We start from the raw sequence: 18,339 nt of genomic DNA on the forward strand, positions 1-18,339 counted from the left end.
GGCTAGGACTTCCAGTACTATGTTGAGTAGAAGTGGAAAAAGTGGGAATCCTTGCCTTGTTTTTGGTCTTAGAGGAAAAGCTTTCAGTCTTTCACTATTTAATGTTTGCTCTAGGCTTTTATTATGTGAGGTAATTTCCTTCTATTCCTATTTGGTGTTTTTACCACAAAACATGTTGCATTTTGTCAAATGGTTTTACTACATCAACTGAGACAGTCATGTAATTTCCCCCCCTTCATTCTGTTAATGAGGTGTATTACACTGATCAATTTTTGTATGTTGAACTATCCTTGCATTTCAGGAATAAATCCCACTTGGTCATGGTGTGTTGCTGAATTAATTTTGCTGATATTTTGCTCAGAATTGTTGCATCAATATTCATAGATGATATTATTGGTCTGTAGTTTTCTTGTGTTTTTGTCTGGGTTTGGTTATCGGCTTAATGCTGGCCTCATAGAATGAGTTTCGAAATGGTGTCCAACTTTTTTTTGGAAAGTTAGTTCTTTAATGTTTGGTGGAATTCACTAAATAAGCCATTGGGCTTCTTCTTTTTTGGTCAGAAGATATTTTATTACAGATTCACTCTCCTTACTAGTTAGAGGTATATTCAGATTTTCAATTTCTTGATTTAGTTTTGGTAGGTTTTGTGTTTTTAGGAATTTTTCCATTTCATCTATGCTTTTTGTTGGCATTCAGTTGTTCATAGTTCTGTTATAACCCTTTTTTATTTCAACAGAATTGGTAGTAATGTCCCCACTTTCATTTCTAATTTTAGTAATATGAGTCTACTTTTTTCTTAGTCCATCTAGTTCCAGGTTCATCACTTTGTTGATCTTTTTGAATAACCAACTTTTGGTTTCATTTATTCTTTTCTATTAAAAAAATATCTGCTCTAATCTTTTCCTTTCTTCTGCTAGCTTTGGACTTAGTTTGTTCTTAAACTAGTTCCTTAAATTTTAAAGTATGTCGATTTGAGATCAATTTTTTAGTGTATTTATAGATTTCCCCCTTAGCACTGCTTTCACCGCATCCAGTTAAGTTTTGGTATGTCGTATTTTGTTTCTGTTCTAAATGTTTTGTAATTTCCCTTGTTTCTTCTTTGATTCATTGGTTGTTAAAGAGTGTAATTTTTGATTTCCACAATTTTGTGAATTTTTCAGCTTTCCTTCTGCTATTGATTTCTAACTTCATCCAGCTGTGGTCAGAGAAGATATTTCTGTTGTCAGGTAGCTGCATACGGGGAGGTCAACCTGGTGAAACCTCAACCTGCACGGGGGAGGCTTCTTGACTCTCATCGAGAAAGAATTATTGAACAGGTTGGATGAGTGTAGGTAAGGAAGAAATTCATTAAAGCAAGCGTAGTAGTGAATAGCAGCAGCTGAGTAGTCAGTAGAGAGCAAGGACAGAGGGAGGAAAGGAAAGCTCACTGAACTCCTGTTTGGCATAGGGCAGGTCTCTGGCCAACTCCAGGAGCCAGGGTCACCTGGCGTCCAGTGTTTGCTTGATCTGCACAGCGTGGGAACCAAGTGTCTACCACCCCAGGATTTAGCGGAGCCACAGAGCACTGCATGGAGTGAGATTATGTTCTGAGAACTTTGCAAAGCAAAGAAAGATTTTCGGGCAGGCTGCTAAAGGGCATGATCATACAACTGCAGTCCAGGCCTGGTCATGCAGGTGACGGGAACTTGCAGGCCCAAATCAGATCTCAGGAGCCCTTCCCTACTTGTCTGAAGTAGGACAGAGAAAGTGAAGAGTTGTGCCTAAGTCTAGAAAATTGAAGGAAGTAGTGAAGTAACAAAGGCACTTACCACTGGGAAAGGGGTCTCTTATTAACCTCCCTGCAGGCTTGGAAGAGCACGGAGACAAACCAATAAACTGAGGACCAAGGTTTTATTTAAAGCAAAGTACACACTTGGAGAAAAGGGGAATGGGGGCAGCCTCCGAGGAGAGGTGCGCTTAAAGGCTTAGGATTCCGGTGTTTGAGGATTTCAAGAATGGGGTAAAAAAGGGCCAAGGGAGTGTTGGCTGATGTGTGGTCTCATAATGTCTGTCTCCAGTGGTATAGAGACAGTAACATGATCAGTCCTTACATAATATTCTGTAAGAAAAACTTAACACAAGCTATTGGTCCTGTTCTTCTCCAAGACCACGGTTACCCTCAAGCAGTGGAGACATATCATTTATAAATGCTTGTCTGGCCTTAAGATAAGCTAGGCTTTTGGCTAATCACCATAAAATATATTAGGAATCTTACCTCCTAACTCCTTGGTTAAATGGAATCTTAGCCTTAAGATGGAGTCCCTCCTGTTCTTACTATTTATATCTCAGCATTTTTCATCATAGGAAAAATTAGTAATGCTTGTCCCATGTCCCTGCTTTTTTTTTTTAGCTCCATACATAGTGTTTTAAATTATCATTCGAAGTATTTTCTAAATCTCTGTATGGTACCTTCTTTGATTCAATTAATTAGAAGAATGTTTTAAAGTTTGCAAACATGGGTTTTTGCCAAGTTTTTATGGTCTTTTAATTATGTTGTAGACATACTATATAGTCTGTATGATACCGCTTCTTTGTTACGTTTGTAAATGTTCCGTATGTGTTTGAGAAAGACAAATATTCCTTAAATGTTGGGTAAAGATTTCTAATACATCTATTAAATAAAAAAGAAACAAAATTTGACTAGATCTAAAACAAAGAGGCTAAACTGATAGTCAACTCAAAAGAATGGTACCAGAAGCGAGCAGAAAACCAAAGGATTTCCACCGGGGCTCTGCATCATGCAGACTTGGCAGGCTGCCCCGCAGCCCCAGCATTTTTTTTTTTTTTTAAAGAACATAAAGCTATAGGCAGCTCACATAGTCCCAGAAGAAAGTTACAACATGCTTTTTGGTAGTAATAATCTGACATACAAATTTATTTATTTGATCATGTTTTAAAAAGCAGGGCAGAATCACATCCATTTTCTTACAGTATTGCTTTAAACAGACTCATTTTCAGAGCTCTTAGTTTGCTTTGGAAATTTCTGAAAAGCTGACCACAGCAGCCTAGCAAGCCTTTTCCTGCCCATCCAGGCTCTCCTGCTTCTGTTGGGCGATGGGGGCTCGGAGGATAAGCGGGTTTTTTATGACAACTGATACTAAATAATTAGCATGAGGCTAAGCTTACCAAACCCTTTTCGCCCCTTCCCATGGGCAACAGGGTGACCTGGCTTATTCTTCACCTGAAGTCTATGAATAACTTCAACCACAGAGGTCATCAAACACAGAGAATGGAGGGCAATTTTCAGTGTAGCTAATTTCCAAAGTTAGGTATGGACGAAGTCAGAGCTTAACTGTTTAGTTCCTCCTTCTGCTGATCAGAGAGAGATGTGCTAACAGTGGATCTCAGCTCTGACCCATTGAGACATCAGTGGAATACATTCAGTCCCACTGATTGAAATGTGTTGGAAAAGGCATTTCTGGGTAGAGAAGAGTAGTTTATTACAATGATGATACTCCAGGGGAAAATCAAAGTAGCAGACAGCAGGTAGTGTTCCTCTTGAACTCCCGTGATCATTTAACTCCTATCAGCTTTAGAGCCCAACCAAACTGAACGGGGAGAACTGAGAATGGTAACTGGGGCAGATAAATGAGAAAACCTACATTTGGATCTTTGGTCCACTTCAGATCTTTTTCGACTCCCAGCAACCTTATCTGCAGAAAGTAAAAGGGATGGAAAATCATGAATGCATTAATGAGGTCAGAATATGGCCTGAACATGGTGGGAAACGATCCTGCTGGGGCAGGACAGAGAAGACAGTCTACAAGGGGAATAAATATGGGGAAACCTGGGGAAGGAAGATATAGAGAAGATGTACCAATTTCTTCAGAGAAAGTTATATGGCGGGAAGGACTGGCTGAAGCTCCTCACCTGGGTAGCTGAGGTAGTTACAGGGGCTTGAAGTCTTAAGACTCCATTTTCTGGCCAGTACAGGAAAAAGGCATAAACATCTGATCCTTTTGAGGTATACCTGGGAAAAAAAGACACAACACTCTCAAAGATACCTGCCTTGTTACCCTGGCACATAATCTTATACATCTCTCTCTCTCAATTATCCACCAATTTCAAGACTTTGAGTCTGTCACTGCTACTAGGAAGCACTAATGACTTGGTACCAGTTAAACTCTGTGGGAAGGAGGCAGCCAGCCCTGTAAGATTCTTTTGGTGACACCTCTGTATTGGGCTAAAGTTTTCTTTAAAACATTTTAATTCTTATACTAGGTATTTCACACTGTGAAGTACCTGCCTTATCTTTGCCTTATTATTCAAATCTTTTTTCAACTCCAAATCCAAGGGAAAACAGCAGAGGACATAACAAGGGCAAGATGTGCAAAGGAGATGAATCTGTTGTTTTGAGATCTCACTGTGCTTAGAAAAGAGCACGAAAATCACTAAAAAGAACTCACCCAAAACAAAGGGATGAATGTCTTTCCCCTGACCTGAAGACCTATGCTCTACAACAATAACACCAGCAGATACCTTTTGTTGAACACGTGGCACGTGCCTGGCACTCCACTGGGCACTTTACATTGGCTCATTAACCCTCACAATAACTCCAGGAAGTTAAGTATCATCACCCCATTATGCAGTTGAAAAAGTGAGTCCCACAATCAAATAACTAGATCCATAATTCCAAGTATGAATCAAGACTTCTCTACTTTTCAGCTCTGTGATATGACTGCCCTGGGTCCCGTTTCTCACTTGTAACAGGGGGACAATAACAATCTACTTAGGTGAAACTGTTGAGGAGATTCAATGAGTGAAAAGGCTTTATAATGGAGCCTTGCACCCTGCAGGTGCTATACAAGTATTAACTACTGCTGTTTTTAGGAGGTGGGGCAACAGTGTCACATACATTGACTGGTGCTCTGTAGCTCCTTTTTCCACCAAGCCTGCCATCTCCCTCAATAGTCAGGTATGTTGGTGGCCTAATACATAAATTGGGATACAAATTTAATAGCAAAAGGATAGATTTTAGGTTTCCTCACGATGACTTTCAGCCTAGCTTGTAATATTGTGGAGATGCCAGTTCAAGATGGGCTGCAATCCTGTTTCTGTGCACAACAGACGACAAGACTCACCAGACAGATGTCATGTTCTTTTCAGATTGCACCCTCCATGGTTTAGAGGAATAGATGGCCTCCCCGTTGATGTGTAGCCACTTCCCAACAGCAAGTAGCCTTTCTTGGAATATGGGAACAATCAGTCCGTCTTTAGTTGGTCCAATGTTGAGAAGATAGTTGCCTCCTAAGCTTACTGTCTCTATCAGTTCCTGGAGAGGGCACAAACAATGAGATCTTAGCTATGAAGACCAAGCCTGGCACGACACTCAGAACACACAGACGTGAGAAGAAAAAGAATCTAGGGCACATTCTCTGCTTTGTGAATGTCCCTTTTGAAAATGGTCACTATTTGTCATTATAAAAGCAGGACAGGCTTGTATCAGAAAATTGGAACACCCTGATACAAGATGGAGAAATATATTAAATTGAATCCCAGGCAGTGACGATGGGTACTTCCCTGTAGGACCGCACTTCTCATGGTGCTGTATACAGTGGGGAAGGTCGTGTATCAGAAGCACCAAGTGTGAGCAGGGAAGCTGGGAACAGAGCACTTGGCAGTGAAGGAATCAGAAGGAGCCACAGAGACGGAATATAGGGATCAGAGGGGAGACATTTTGAGCCTTTGGGGGAGATGGAAGAGATATGAAAATCTTTGGGACCTTGGTATTCAATGGACTATGTAAATAGAAACGCTGCTCTTTTGGGAAAACATGCTGTGAACAGATACGTTCTTTAAGGCTTCTGGAGTGTGGGGGTTGTGTGTCCTCAGATAGGTGCACTTCAAAGCAGCTTGGAAAAATTAAGGTTACATACAGAAAATTTTTAAAAGGAGAATTTACAGCATCCTAAAGACACCACACCACCACTAACTTTCGTTTCCTTCTGTTTTTTTTTCTGTGCAGTTAATTTTATATAGTTGCTATAATATATGACTATTTTTTCACTCCACCCCTAAGCATTTACCTATATTATGTTCATGAACATTTTAATGGCTAAGTAAAATCCTCAAGTCGATTTTAAGTATCCTTTTATGGTTGTAACAAATTGAAACCCGTATGTCTAGCTCAAAATAATCCTGGGAAGAACATCTCTGTACATAAAACTTGCTTTTGCAATTATAATTATTTCTTTAATAATTAAAAAGTGACTTGCTTCTATGAGTATGTTTAGAAATAGCCCCAAAGGGTTCTGTCAGCCTGCACTTCCAACCAGAGTGCTTCCACCACTCTTAGGAGGCTAGTTAGAAATAATAGTTAACAATGAGCACACAGGTGCTCTTACTGAAATGATTTCAGCTTCACTTGAAATGCCAGACATCTTCATGTTTCGGCGATAGCCCCAGGATAGCTTGTCTATGGAGGTGCACATCTCCCACTTATGATTTGGCAAAGTCTGTGGCTTGAATTTATCTTCACAGTTGTAGTATCCTCCATGCCGACAGATGCAGCTCTTACACCATCGGTCATTTACCACTACTCCATTCTAAAGGAAGAAAGAATACTGTGTCATCAGGGGTAAAACCACTTAGCTTCCTTATATAATGCAGTTTTATGAATTAAGTGTCTATTTGGAAACCAGGAACTGACTTAGTCTAGAGCAGTAGTTCTTATCTGAGGGCCATTTTGTCCTGGAGGGGTCTTTTGGCAAAGTCTGGAGACATTTCAAGTTGTCACACTGGAGTGGTGCTACTTGCATCTAGTGGGTAGGGACCAGGGATTCTGTTAAACATCTTAACATATAACAACAGCAGCCCCCTTACAACAAAGAAATACCCAGCCCTAAATGTCAATAGAATGAGACTGAGAAACCTGGTCTAATGTTATGTAATGTCAGAGTTGGAAGAGTCTATTTTAAAGATCATCTAATAAACCACTGATTCTATTAGAGGAAAAAAGGGGAAGAGAAGACTTGGTTGAAGTCATATCCCTAGGCCGAATTTCAGAAAGCTGGAACTATGAATCATGAAACCAGCCCCAGATGCTTTCCACAACATAACCTGTCTTTGCAGGTAAAGAAAGTCAGCAATCAAATACTCTTTTCCTTCTTCCAAGGTTTTGTTGAACTCTGAGAAATCATTACGTGGAATACCTTAATGTTAATGTTTAATGCTACCATGAGGCTCATACTGGGGCATCGAAGGTGATAAAACACAGTTCTTGCCTTCCGAGACCCAGCAGAGATCGCCTAAGGAGAAAGATCTGTGGTACTTAAAATAAGACTTCACATCAGAATTAATTACCTGGGGGTTAGAATAAGTGGCCATGTTATTAGAGGAGAGTTTCTTTCTTGTTCAGGAAAGTATATAAATTATCAGGAGCCAGATTTAGTTGACACTGGACCAATATTATTGCCTGACTGAGCCAAGCACTGCTCTCAGCATTGGGGGTTTAGCAGTTGTCAATTTAGGGCACACTTCCCTGCTGCCCTGCCTAGAATTACTAAGTAAGGTGAATGATATCTGAAGTATGTTTGTCCAGGTGACCGCTAAGAGAAAAAGAGCGGGGGAAGGCATACAGTTGTGACAGGACATGCTGCAATTGTAGGCAGGGTGACAGGGAAGTCTGCCTGCCCTAAATAGACAACGGCCTCTTTAGACCTACAGAAAGCATGGGAGTGAGCTACGCGGGAGTTACAGGCAGAATGAACAATATGGACAGGGGAATTTTTTTCCTAAAAGCACTTCCCTAATGTGAGTATAGCTCCTAAATAACACTCTTTCCTCATATGAGAAAACCTTCAGGACAAGACTGGGGAGAGCAGGGTTGGCAGCATCCGTGTCTGCGCGGCCCCAGCCTAAGTCCCCACACAGTTAGCAAGTCCCAGAAAATTGCTCTTAATGTCTCTTTTTAGCACATAGGATCTTTCCTTTTGTCTTTCTTCCCATTTTCAGAATTTAGTACTAGTTACCCAGTAAGATCTGTAGAGGTTTATGAATCTACCAAGAAGATAGCTCAGTTCAAACTGGTCTTGAATTTTTCTTTAAAATCCACAATGAATCTAGATTACATAAAATTTCTGTAATTTTCTATAGTGAAATTTAAGACTTCTTCTACTTCACAAGTATACTGAAATACAACCTGTAAATGGGTGGCTATTATACGGTGAAATAGTGTTGATTATGGGGAAGAGGAGGAGATAAGCAAAGTTCCCTCAAGAATTTGGATATAAGGGAAATGAAATTTCTCCCTTGAGAGTTAAATTACATAATCAGCACAAAGTAGGTGAGGCCACAGATACTCACATTTTGTCCCCATCATTTAATTTGGCATGTTTTGAATATTAACTTTTTGGGTGTTTTTCTCATTTATAATGTTTGCCTACTAGTTTATTTTATTTTCTCTATGGTGATCTGGGATTTCCATATACTATTTCTATTCTACTACTTAGATTTAACAAGATTTAAACCTATGTTGTCAAAATCAAGAATTAAAGGAGAAAAAGAAAGTATATACTCCAAGGAAGGGGGAAATAAAAGAATTAAAGGAGAAACCTTTAATGTTTATTAAGTCCCCTGGTCCCTACCGCTCCTATGTTGATATGACATATCATTGCTGCCGCTGTAATTGTCATTACTCTAGATGATCTTGGCTTCTTACACTTTTATCATAACAGATAAATAAGAGGTAAGTCATATAACCACATACTTTGACTGGGCTATCATTGTAGAGCCAAGCAAGAAAGGCTGTAGAGTTCCAGTAAGACTCAGGAGCTTCCCACTGTCCATCAGACCAAATCAAGTCAGGTCTGTACCTGCAAGACATTCAGTTAGAAACAAGTTTATTACCTCAATCCATTCACAGGAAAATCTGATGGATCTATTTTGACAACAAATATTTATAGATTAATCCTCTACCATTTTGAAATCACCTTAAAATTATCATAGTACAGAGAATGTGGAAAACTAGAGACAACATACATACACACACACACACAAACCCTTTGCTAACATAACCACTGTTAATATGCAGAATTTTGTTATATTTCTCCCTAATCTTGTTTTTTTAGATATCTTTTTTTGTGTGGGTGTGTGTATAGTATAAGGTAGGGATCCAATTCCATTTTTTAGGTATCTTTTTAAAAAATAGAGCTATAATTTATATACAATTTAATATAATCAATTTATATACAATTTGGTTTCCTTCCAGCAACTACTTCCAATTAAAAGAGTGGTACTCTACAACTAGAGAATTAAGGCTTCTGCTTTTAAGACGTATTAAGAGATGAACTGTTCTGCATTTTTTTTTTTGGACAGCCCAAAGATTTGACTATCAGGGATCTATTGAATCCACTTGAGCCACAGCTGCACTTTTCACATCATTATTACTCCGAGACGTATGAGGTGTGTGCATGTGTTTGTGAGAAAGAGTGTGTCTACCTCTAAGGTGCATGTTATTCTTTAGAGAGGAAGAATCTGAGGCCCAGTAGGGTGATTTGTTTTAGGTGACAAAGCTTTTAAGCAACAGGAGCTGGAACTCAAATGAACAATATGGACCAGAGTCCTGCCTGATGCCTAATCGTCTGCTGTATTCCCTCATTAAGGGAGCAAGTAGACACCTGTAAAAAGACTGCCTGTTTAAGAGGCAAGAAACAACATGGATGGTCTGTGTTTTACTGTGCATGAGAAACTCTTCTAGGCACTTGATACCATTACCTCATTTGTTCTCAGAATGACTCCATGGTCTATGTTATTCCCATTTCACAGATAAAGAAACTGAAACCTAGAGAGATCAAGTAGTTTCTTCAATGCCACACAGCCAGTAAGAAAGAAATGGATTTCAGATCCAGTTCTGTCTCACTCGAAGCCTCTGCTGGTCTCTCACAACTGTACTCTTTCCTTAGAGAAGTCATCTGGATGCAAGGACATTTTTTATTTTTTGTTCTAACATGAGAGTCCAGGCAGAGATGGCAGCCCCTTAAGCTTGTCCAGGTTCCTCTAAGCACCCAGGTTCAAAAAGGACAAACCAGGAATAAAACATGGTGAAAACTAGGGACAAATCCCAAAGTGAAAGTGGTCATTTTAAGAATAATGATGACAATAAAACCCTTATTCTGTACCAGACAAGGTGACAGATACTTTTCACATATTATTCTGAGCCCTGTATGGAAGGCATTATTATCCCTATTTTGTAGCATGAGAATCTGAGGCTCAGGTAATCTGTTTAAGTTTTGCAAGAGCCAGGATTCAAATGCACATCTGCTTTGATGCCAAATTCTATGCAGGGTCCAGCACCATGTTGCCCCTCTCCAAGGTCCTGACAAAACAGTATGTGAGGAGGGAACTGAGGTTTTCACTTAATTACCATCCTCGGTTTTGTTTGATTGTTTCGATTTATAAAGGCAATAGGACCACATTACAGAAGTCTTGAAAAGTAAGAGGGAAAAATATAGTTTGTCTTGATATAATCACGACTTTTATTATTTTGATGTCTTTTTTCCCTATTCCTCCCTTTCCCTCTTCCCCCAACTTTAATCGTATCATATTATAGGGAACTCTGGTTTCATTGATAAAAGTCATAGTGCCAGAAACACTTTTTTTTTTACCTGTAAACAAGGTCGTACAGCTCTGGCATTGTTTTTGCATTGACAAAATACTGTGTTTTGAAGCCATTTTTCTTGTCAAGTAGGTAGAGTGGATGGAACCATTCTAACAGTGAGTGATAGAGTCCATAGTGCATGTTCCTTAAACAGAAAAACAGGACAGCAACTGTCATCGAGCAAAGAAAAAATCATTTAAGAAAAATCAGTGGCAGCATTTTTTCAACTCAGTGAAACTTACATGAAAGTATGTACAAAGGGGTGGGACCCCAAACCATTTCCTTAGATACCTCTTATTACTCACTTAAGCAAAATGGTTGTGTTTATTATGTTTTTGGTAACATACATAATTACTTTTTATACGTGAATATCATGACATCAAATGTCATTTAAACCATCTTTTATCTTTTAAGTCAATTATCTCAGGAATGACATACTGTCTTATTAAAAAAAAGTTTTCTGTCAATCGTAAGAATAGACATTGTAGAATGCTCATGTGAAACCTTCATAAGAGTGTACATGAATGATACCACCTTAATATAAAAAAAACAGGAAAAAAAAGAATACACACTGTAGAGATATTGGAAAATAGGGAAAAGTATAAAGAATAAAATATCCAAAATCTTATCACTCAGAAATAATCATTAGTAACATTTTCTCCATTGTTAAATTAATGAATATAGGTTTGTTTCACTTATCTAAGATTTACTAATAGTTCTTAACATACTTGAAATGAAAAATGGCTAAAGTGTTTATTTTCATAGACAATAAAGCTTGTTTTGAATTATGAATGGTGAGTGTTACAGAAACACTGTAATGTACATAAAAAGTAAGGATAACATTTCAATGCTACAGATAAAGTAGAAAGAATTGAAGTATTTCATCATATGATTCAGGGACTAAATAGATAAAACGAAGGTAAAAATCACAGGTGGTGAAGTCCAGATCTAATCAACATCTTAGAATTTTACAGCAGGACTTAGCAAAGCAAATCACTGGGAAACTGAATACTGAACAACAGGTGACAGGAGTCAGCAAATGATTTCTTAATGGACTGGATAGAATTTTAGGCTTTGCAGGCCTTGTGTTCTCTATCCTAACTCTGAAATTGTAGCCTGAAAGCAGCCATTGACAACACATAAATGAATGGGCATAGCTGTGTTCCAATCAAACTTTATTTGCATAGAGAGGCCACTGGCCAACCCCTTAAGTAGGACATCAAGTTTTAACAAATCACAACAGAGCTGAAATTAGGCATGGCATAAATACCACTTTTCTTTTTTATAGTAAACATATCCAGGACTGTATGGTCTAAAACCAGGATACCTGGGTTCAAATCCCACCTCTACCACTTCCTAGCTCTTTGATCCTGGCAAGTTACTTCTTACTAAGAGGTAAATATTAGGGAACATTAATTAGAATCAACTGAGCGGCTCCTTACCTCACTTTTTGCTGCTTTAATTGCCCTTTTTGGTTCCCTCTTGATCTACCTTTCATCCAAACTTTCCTTGAGCAATTGCAAAGCTCTGTGTTGAAAACTATGGGGCACAAAAGTTAAGAGACTCAGCCCCTGGCCTCCATCAGACACTGGAAAAGGCCCTGGATTGGAAGGCTTTCTAGAAATAATCCTTCACAGGGTCAAATGGGGCACTGTGGTCTCTGTTGACCACAACCAGAGAGGGATATGAACTTCTCTGATGGTGTCACCCTGGGTCACAAGAAAACTGCCAAGCATTAAATGCTGCTAATTTAAAGGCTAGACTCCTTCAGGTTACTTAGAAATGCAGACGTACAAAACACAGGAATAGAGAAGGTATGATAAATCAGAAGAGATGGTAGAGTAACTGTCTGTAGACACGTACCTCTTCCGGATAGCTTTTCCCAACTCGCCAACCAAATCACGATGGGGCCCCAGATCCATAGAGTTCCAATTCCAAGATACAGGACTGGGCCAGTTTGTGAAGCCTTCATGGTGCTTTGCTGTCAGGACTACATACCTGTGGACACCAAAGTCACATGAGCAAAGGAAGTAGTAGTGGGTGGGCTGTGATATAATGAATCATAAGAAATACATATATTTGGTCATTTATATGACCAAATATACATATTTCCCAGGTATATTTGGCCTTCTTCCACAGTTTCTGAAAACACTGCAGAGTCTTAAAGTGAAATGGGTGTTTTGTCATGTTAACGACAGACTTTTGGACCCCCACCGGCTGGAGGTTGGATCAGCCAATAGCCAATAATTAGTCAATGATGACTATGCAGTGAAGCCCTCACAAACACCCTCAAGAGCTTACCTCTCTGCTCAGTTGCTGTCCTGCTTCTCTGTCAGAGAGAGCTATGCTCGGGGAACCAGAGCGCCTCCACATGCCACTGAACCAGGCCCACGCTCCACACGGAGAGAAGCTCCTTTATCTGGAACCAGTGTCTCTCTTCATCTGGCTGTTAACTTGTATTCTTTATAGAATTCTTTATTAAACTGGTAAATGTATTTTCCTGAGTTCTGTGAGCCGCTCTAGCAAATTAAGAGAACCTAAGGGGGGAGGTCATGGGAAGCTCCAATCTGTAGCACAGGGACTGCCTGGGCTTGTGACTGGGTCTGGAGTAGCGGGTGGAGGGCAGTCTTGTAGGATGGAGCCCTTAATAAGGTTTGGTGCTGTCTCCGGGCAGACAGCATCAGAATTGAGTTGAGTTTTCCAACATCTTGCTGGTGTTTGAGAAGTGCTTGGTGTATGAATGTGTGGGAAGACCCCCTCCCACATATTTACACACACTGGAATTGGGTCCGGGTACACAAATGAAGTTATATTACTATTACTGCTGTGTATAATACTGTTACTGTTATACATATATGTAGGAAAAAATACACCATTGCATTTGGTGTTGGACGAGTGGGAATCGCAGGGCTATAAGCATGAACTTACCCAGCATACGTTAAGGCTTTTAAAATGGTTGGGAGAACTTGACTACAGGAAATGTACTTATATAAATGGGTGAAATAACGGTCAAATCACTCAACATTTCATTTGCTTTTATGGCAGAAAAATAGGCAATGCCTACACGTGATCATTTAATCACTAGCTGGTGTGGAGCTCCAAGACTTTAAGGGCCAGACAGTATTTCAGGTGTTTGGGCCACATTCTTCTCTGTGGCATATTTTTCTCTTACTTAAAACATTTCTGTTTTTTTAAACAATCCTTTGAAAATGTAAAAATCATGCTCAGGGAATTTACAAACACAGGCATAGGACAAATTCCTAAGGCCATGGTTTGCAGACCCCTGGTGCGGTGTAAAGGACCTTCTCTTTGGAGTCACGAGTTTGCAGTCTAGGATGTTAGTTCCCTTCCGCTATCTGGGCCAGTCATCCATACAGTAATGGGTCTGGATGAAGGGCACCTCCCAGATTTTAATTTTTGTCATTTGTAAATTACAGGTTTCTAAGGCTCCTATAAGATAGTGAACACCACCTCTCTTTAGACAAGCCTTAGAATCCCTTACATTTATTGGCAAACACTGAATGTCAGTTGTAATTTCTCTTTAGTACAGGAGAACTTTAAAAGTCCAAGAGAAACTAAAACCCGGAAAGACAACTGAGGAGACCTCATGAGGGTGGAACACTGCTCTAAGCCAGTAGTGGAGAAACCTCCCTGCCGCCATTCCGACTCTCTTCCAACCCCCTTCCCTCCCAGCAGGCAAACTGATTTTCTAGAAGCTGAGGGTAACCATTCGCTGACTCAACACCTGGCAACATACTGCCCTCAAGGATTAGTGCCTTCAGGATGGGCTGCAGCCTTCAGCAACCTCATGGAGCCTTGCCTCGCTCTCCCCCAACCCAAGGCTCTACACCTAAGGTTCTCTGAATACTTCACACACAGGCTACGACAGTTCTCAGAACAACTCAAACATTTCTTGAGCACTTCTTATGTGCAGTTCATCAAGAGCAGATGAATGCGAATCTGTACTGTTGCCCAAACACACTGCACACCAGAATTCCCTTCCCTCCTAGAAATATTAAAGCTGAAAGGAACTAATACAATTACTTTCTACAACCATTGAAGGAGGCTGAAGGGCAGTGAAACGCCTTGTTCAAGTTCAGTTGATATAAGACCAGACTCTATACCACTGGCTTAAAATCCTGGAATCCTGATGGTCTTGCTGACTGGGAAGGGTCATTAGGTATTACCTCGCTCAGTTCCCTCAATATGCATTTCTGGACACTGAAGGCTTTTCAGCCCACCACCTCCCTGAAACCTTTATTTTCTTCGAATCCCCAACCAGATGCACCTTCTCATGATCAAACGTGCCACACTCAGTTCTGCCTCCTTCAGCAGGCAATACCCAGGTCCCAGGGCTTTATCTTAATTAAGTCTGACGGCCGGCTGTGTGAGCCTGGGCAAGTCGCCTCCTCCAATCCCCTCCCCACTCCGCGCTTGTTTCCCACGTGCCCACCCCCCTCTCGGGGCTCGGTCAGCAGAGCCGCCGAAGGGGAGCCGTGCCCGTCCTCGCGACGACACTCACTTGGCCCCGGCTCTCTGGAAGAGGTCCGCCCACGCCTCGGGTTCGAAAAAGCGCGCCGTGAACTGCGGCCCGAAGTCGGCGTAGGTAAAGTTGGGGGCGTAGTTGTCCTCCATGAATTTTTGGTATTGCGGCTGCAGCATACCCTTCCAGTTCCACCAGAACCACTCGCTGCCCCAGGCCGGCACCGAGAACACGCCCCAGTGTATGAATATCCCAAACTTGGCTTGGTCGAACCATTCAGGCAGCGGCCGGGAGTCCAGACTCGGCCAGTCCGGGGTGTACCGGCACCCGACCGCCCCGAGCCCCAGCAGCCCCAGCAGCGGGATCAGGGAGCCCAGCTCCCGCAGCCTCCTCTCGGTGGCAGGCATCGCTGCCTCGGCGCCACTACCTCCCTCTCTTACGCGCAGGGAGGTGCGCGGCCACGCCCATCCTGGCTAATGATTGGCTCGTAAGGAAAAAGGGCGTGCTAACGCAGGCCCCCTTGGGTTGAGTCTGAAACTTTTCCGGGTCAGCAGTCCCTGTCCCTCTGGCGCTCAAAGGGAGAAAGATGCAAGGATCGTTGCGCTCTGCTGACCGTGGAATGAAAACTTGAGAAGGGCTTTCACTGCTGGGTTAAATCGTATCCGGGTGTGGAAGGCCAGCTTTGTGCAGAGAACTGGGAGTAGTCCATTTGCCGTTGTGGTCACAGGGTACTTTTTTCCTTTTATTAAATTTAAATACAGTTGGCATACAATATTATATTAGTTTCATATTTACATCGTAGTGATTCTACAATTATATACATTATGAAATGGTCACTGTGACGAGTATAGTTACTGTCAACATACCAAGAGATAACATTATTATTGGCTATATTCTCTATGCTGCCTTTCTTCCCCGTGACTCAATTTTCTGTAATTTGAAGTTTGTGCCTCTTTAACTCCTTTACTATTCATATTTTACCCATCCCTCCACCTTCTCTCCTGTGGCAATCACCAGTCCCTTCTCTGTGTTTGAGTCTATTTCTATTTTGTTAGTTTGTTTTAGATTCCACGTGTAAGTGAAATCATGTGGTATTTGTCTTTTTCTATCTAATTTCACTTAGCATAAAACCCTCTTGGTCCATCCATGTTGTCACAAATGCCAAGATTTCATTCTTTTTTATGGCTGAGTAATATTCCATCATGTATATATACCACATCTTCTTTATCCATTCATCCATTGATGGTTGATGATGGTTAGGTTGCTTCCATATCTTGACTATTGTAAGTAATGAGGCAATAAACATAGGGGTGCATAGATCTTTTTGAATTAGTGACATTGTTTTCTTCTGGGAAATTTCCAGAAGTAGGATTACTGGGTCTTATGGTATTTCTATTTTGTTTTTTGTGAAACCTCCATACTGCTTTCCATAGTGGCTGCACCAGTTTTCATCCCTTTTCTCCACCACCTCACCAACACTTGTTGTTTCTTGTTTTTTCTTGATATTAGTCATTCTGACTGGTGTGAGGTGATGTCTTATTGTGATTTTATTTGCATTTCCCTGATGATTAGTAATGTTGAACATCTTTACATGTGTCTGTTGGCTATCTGTATGTCTTCTTCTGAAAAATGTTTTAAAGTGGATTATTTGCCTTTTTTTTTGGGTATTGAGTTGTATGAGTTCTTCATAAAATTTGGGATATTAGCCCTTTATTGGATATATCATTTGCAAGTATCTTTTCCCATTCAGTAGACTGCCATTTTGTTTGGTTGATGGTTTCCTTTGCTGTACTTTATTTTGCTCTTGTGTCCCTTGCCTGGGGAGACATATCCAAAAAAAATTACTAGTGCTGATATTCAAGAGGTTCCTGCCTCTATTTTCTTCTAAGAGTTTTGTGGTTTCAGGTCCCATATTTAGGTCTTTAATCCATTTTGAGTTTATTTTTGTGTATGGTACAAGACAGTGATCCAAATTCATTCTGCAGGTAGTTGTCCAGTTTTCCCAACAGCATTTATTGAAGAGGCTGTTTTTTCCCCCAGGGAACTTTTGAACTGTAATATAGAAGAGCAAGAGCCTGGAGGCAGGAAGACCAGGCGGAAAGGCACCGTCACAGCCCTGGCAGAACTGGTGGGGTAGAGCGACGATGGGAGGAAGCATTGTGTGGGGAGCAGATGGTGCTGCAAGAGGAAGAGCAGGTGTGGCCATGCCACCTGTCTGATATTTACTGTACGTGCTTTGGGAATTCTGAGGCAATTTAAAGAGCTTAACGTCTAATGGGAAAAAAGAAGACCCAGGTACAGGTCCCCATGAAGGAACATCTTTGGAGTAGCAGGGTGAGAACATTGAGAGCCCCAAGCCCAAGGGGGGCCTGTGTGAGCCTTGTCTGGCAGGGAGGTCACCAGCTCCTCTACAGTTTGTACATGCTGTGCCTGCTCAAGCAGGAGGTGAGGCCATCAGATGTAGGAAGTCTAAAGACCCCACGAAGCACAGCCGATTCCCATACCTTAGTGAGAGAACTGCAGTATGTCAGATTTGGAGAGACTTTGGAGTTCCTTGACATTCTCCCCTTCCCTACTCTTCCCATTTTACAGAGGAGGAAACTGAGGCCCAGAGAGGAGATTGGAGTTGCACAAGACCATGCAACTAGTTTGGGTCAGAGGAGGAGCCCAGGTCTTCAGGTGTAGAACCTATGCTTCTTAACAGGCTGCTTCTCTCTTGCAACCTGGGAGGGTCACAGCCTGTGTTGACAGAGTCGAGCAGTTCCTCATTCTGGAGTGATAAAGAAACAATGATAATTTTGAATGAACAGCCATTTTCCTTATTGTCTGTGTTCTTCCTCTGCAAGATTAAGTTGAAATATTGTCCAAAGCAGTAAGCATCTTAAAAAAACCCATTCACATCTAATGACCAGAGTGAGTAACTGTCTTTGATGTTACAGAACTCATCTTAGGGAAGACAAAATGGGACACTGAGACCTTTGATTCTCCTTAGCTTCATAACAAAATGTATGTCTGCATGGACAAGTAAGAGGCATTACAACAGAGTGGGCAAAACTAGAAGTTGGGAAATCTGGGTTTCTTGCACTGGACACCACCTTTGGGTCTCCTCAGCAAGTCTTGTCCACTGTCTGGATCCATTTCCTCATCTAAACAATGAGGGAAGTTCTCCATCATATCCAGGGACCCTTTCCCCCAGTTTCTCTCCCTCTCCATAAACTCC

General features: G+C 41.1%; 1 protein-coding gene and 1 long non-coding RNA gene across 2 annotated transcripts; one reads left to right on the forward strand and one right to left on the reverse strand.

Annotated features, from left to right (window-relative positions):
• Positions 1–2,883: 2,883 nt before the first annotated feature.
• FUCA1 (alpha-L-fucosidase 1) lies at positions 2,884–15,570 on the reverse strand. The gene is made up of 8 exons (XM_017672322.3): positions 15,159–15,570; positions 12,500–12,634; positions 10,644–10,781; positions 8,747–8,852; positions 6,384–6,584; positions 5,121–5,311; positions 3,910–4,009; positions 2,884–3,692 (listed from the first exon to the last, which is right to left on the reverse strand). The coding sequence occupies exons 1-8, from the start codon at positions 15,524–15,526 to the stop codon at positions 3,552–3,554; spliced, it is 1,380 nt and encodes a 459-aa protein (XP_017527811.1). The 5' UTR covers positions 15,527–15,570; the 3' UTR covers positions 2,884–3,551.
• Positions 15,571–15,612: 42 nt separating this feature from the next.
• Positions 15,613–17,941, forward strand: LOC118972353 (uncharacterized). The gene is made up of 2 exons (XR_005061272.2): positions 15,613–15,847; positions 17,160–17,941. It is a non-coding gene; the product is annotated as an uncharacterized lncRNA (long non-coding RNA).
• Positions 17,942–18,339: the final 398 nt, after the last annotated feature.

Source organism: Manis javanica, chromosome 4, assembly GCF_040802235.1.
Source record: "Manis javanica isolate MJ-LG chromosome 4, MJ_LKY, whole genome shotgun sequence".
NCBI classification, from domain to species: Eukaryota; Metazoa; Chordata; class Mammalia; order Pholidota; family Manidae; genus Manis; species Manis javanica.

What these genes read in the sequence shown, in the direction of transcription:
- FUCA1 (XM_017672322.3), bottom strand. Translation starts at nt 15,526, where the DNA reads ATGCCTGCCACCGAGAGGAGGCTGCGGGAGCTGGGCTCCCTGATCCCG. An exon ending in ACAATGATAGCCCAGTCAAA is followed by an intron (nt 6,585 to 8,746) that starts GTATGTGGTTAT and finishes TTCTTCCTTTAG; the next exon opens with AATGGAGTAGTGGTAAATGA. An exon ending in GTGAAGCTGAAATCATTTCA is followed by an intron (nt 5,312 to 6,383) that starts GTAAGAGCACCT and finishes TGCCCTCTCCAG; the next exon opens with GAACTGATAGAGACAGTAAG.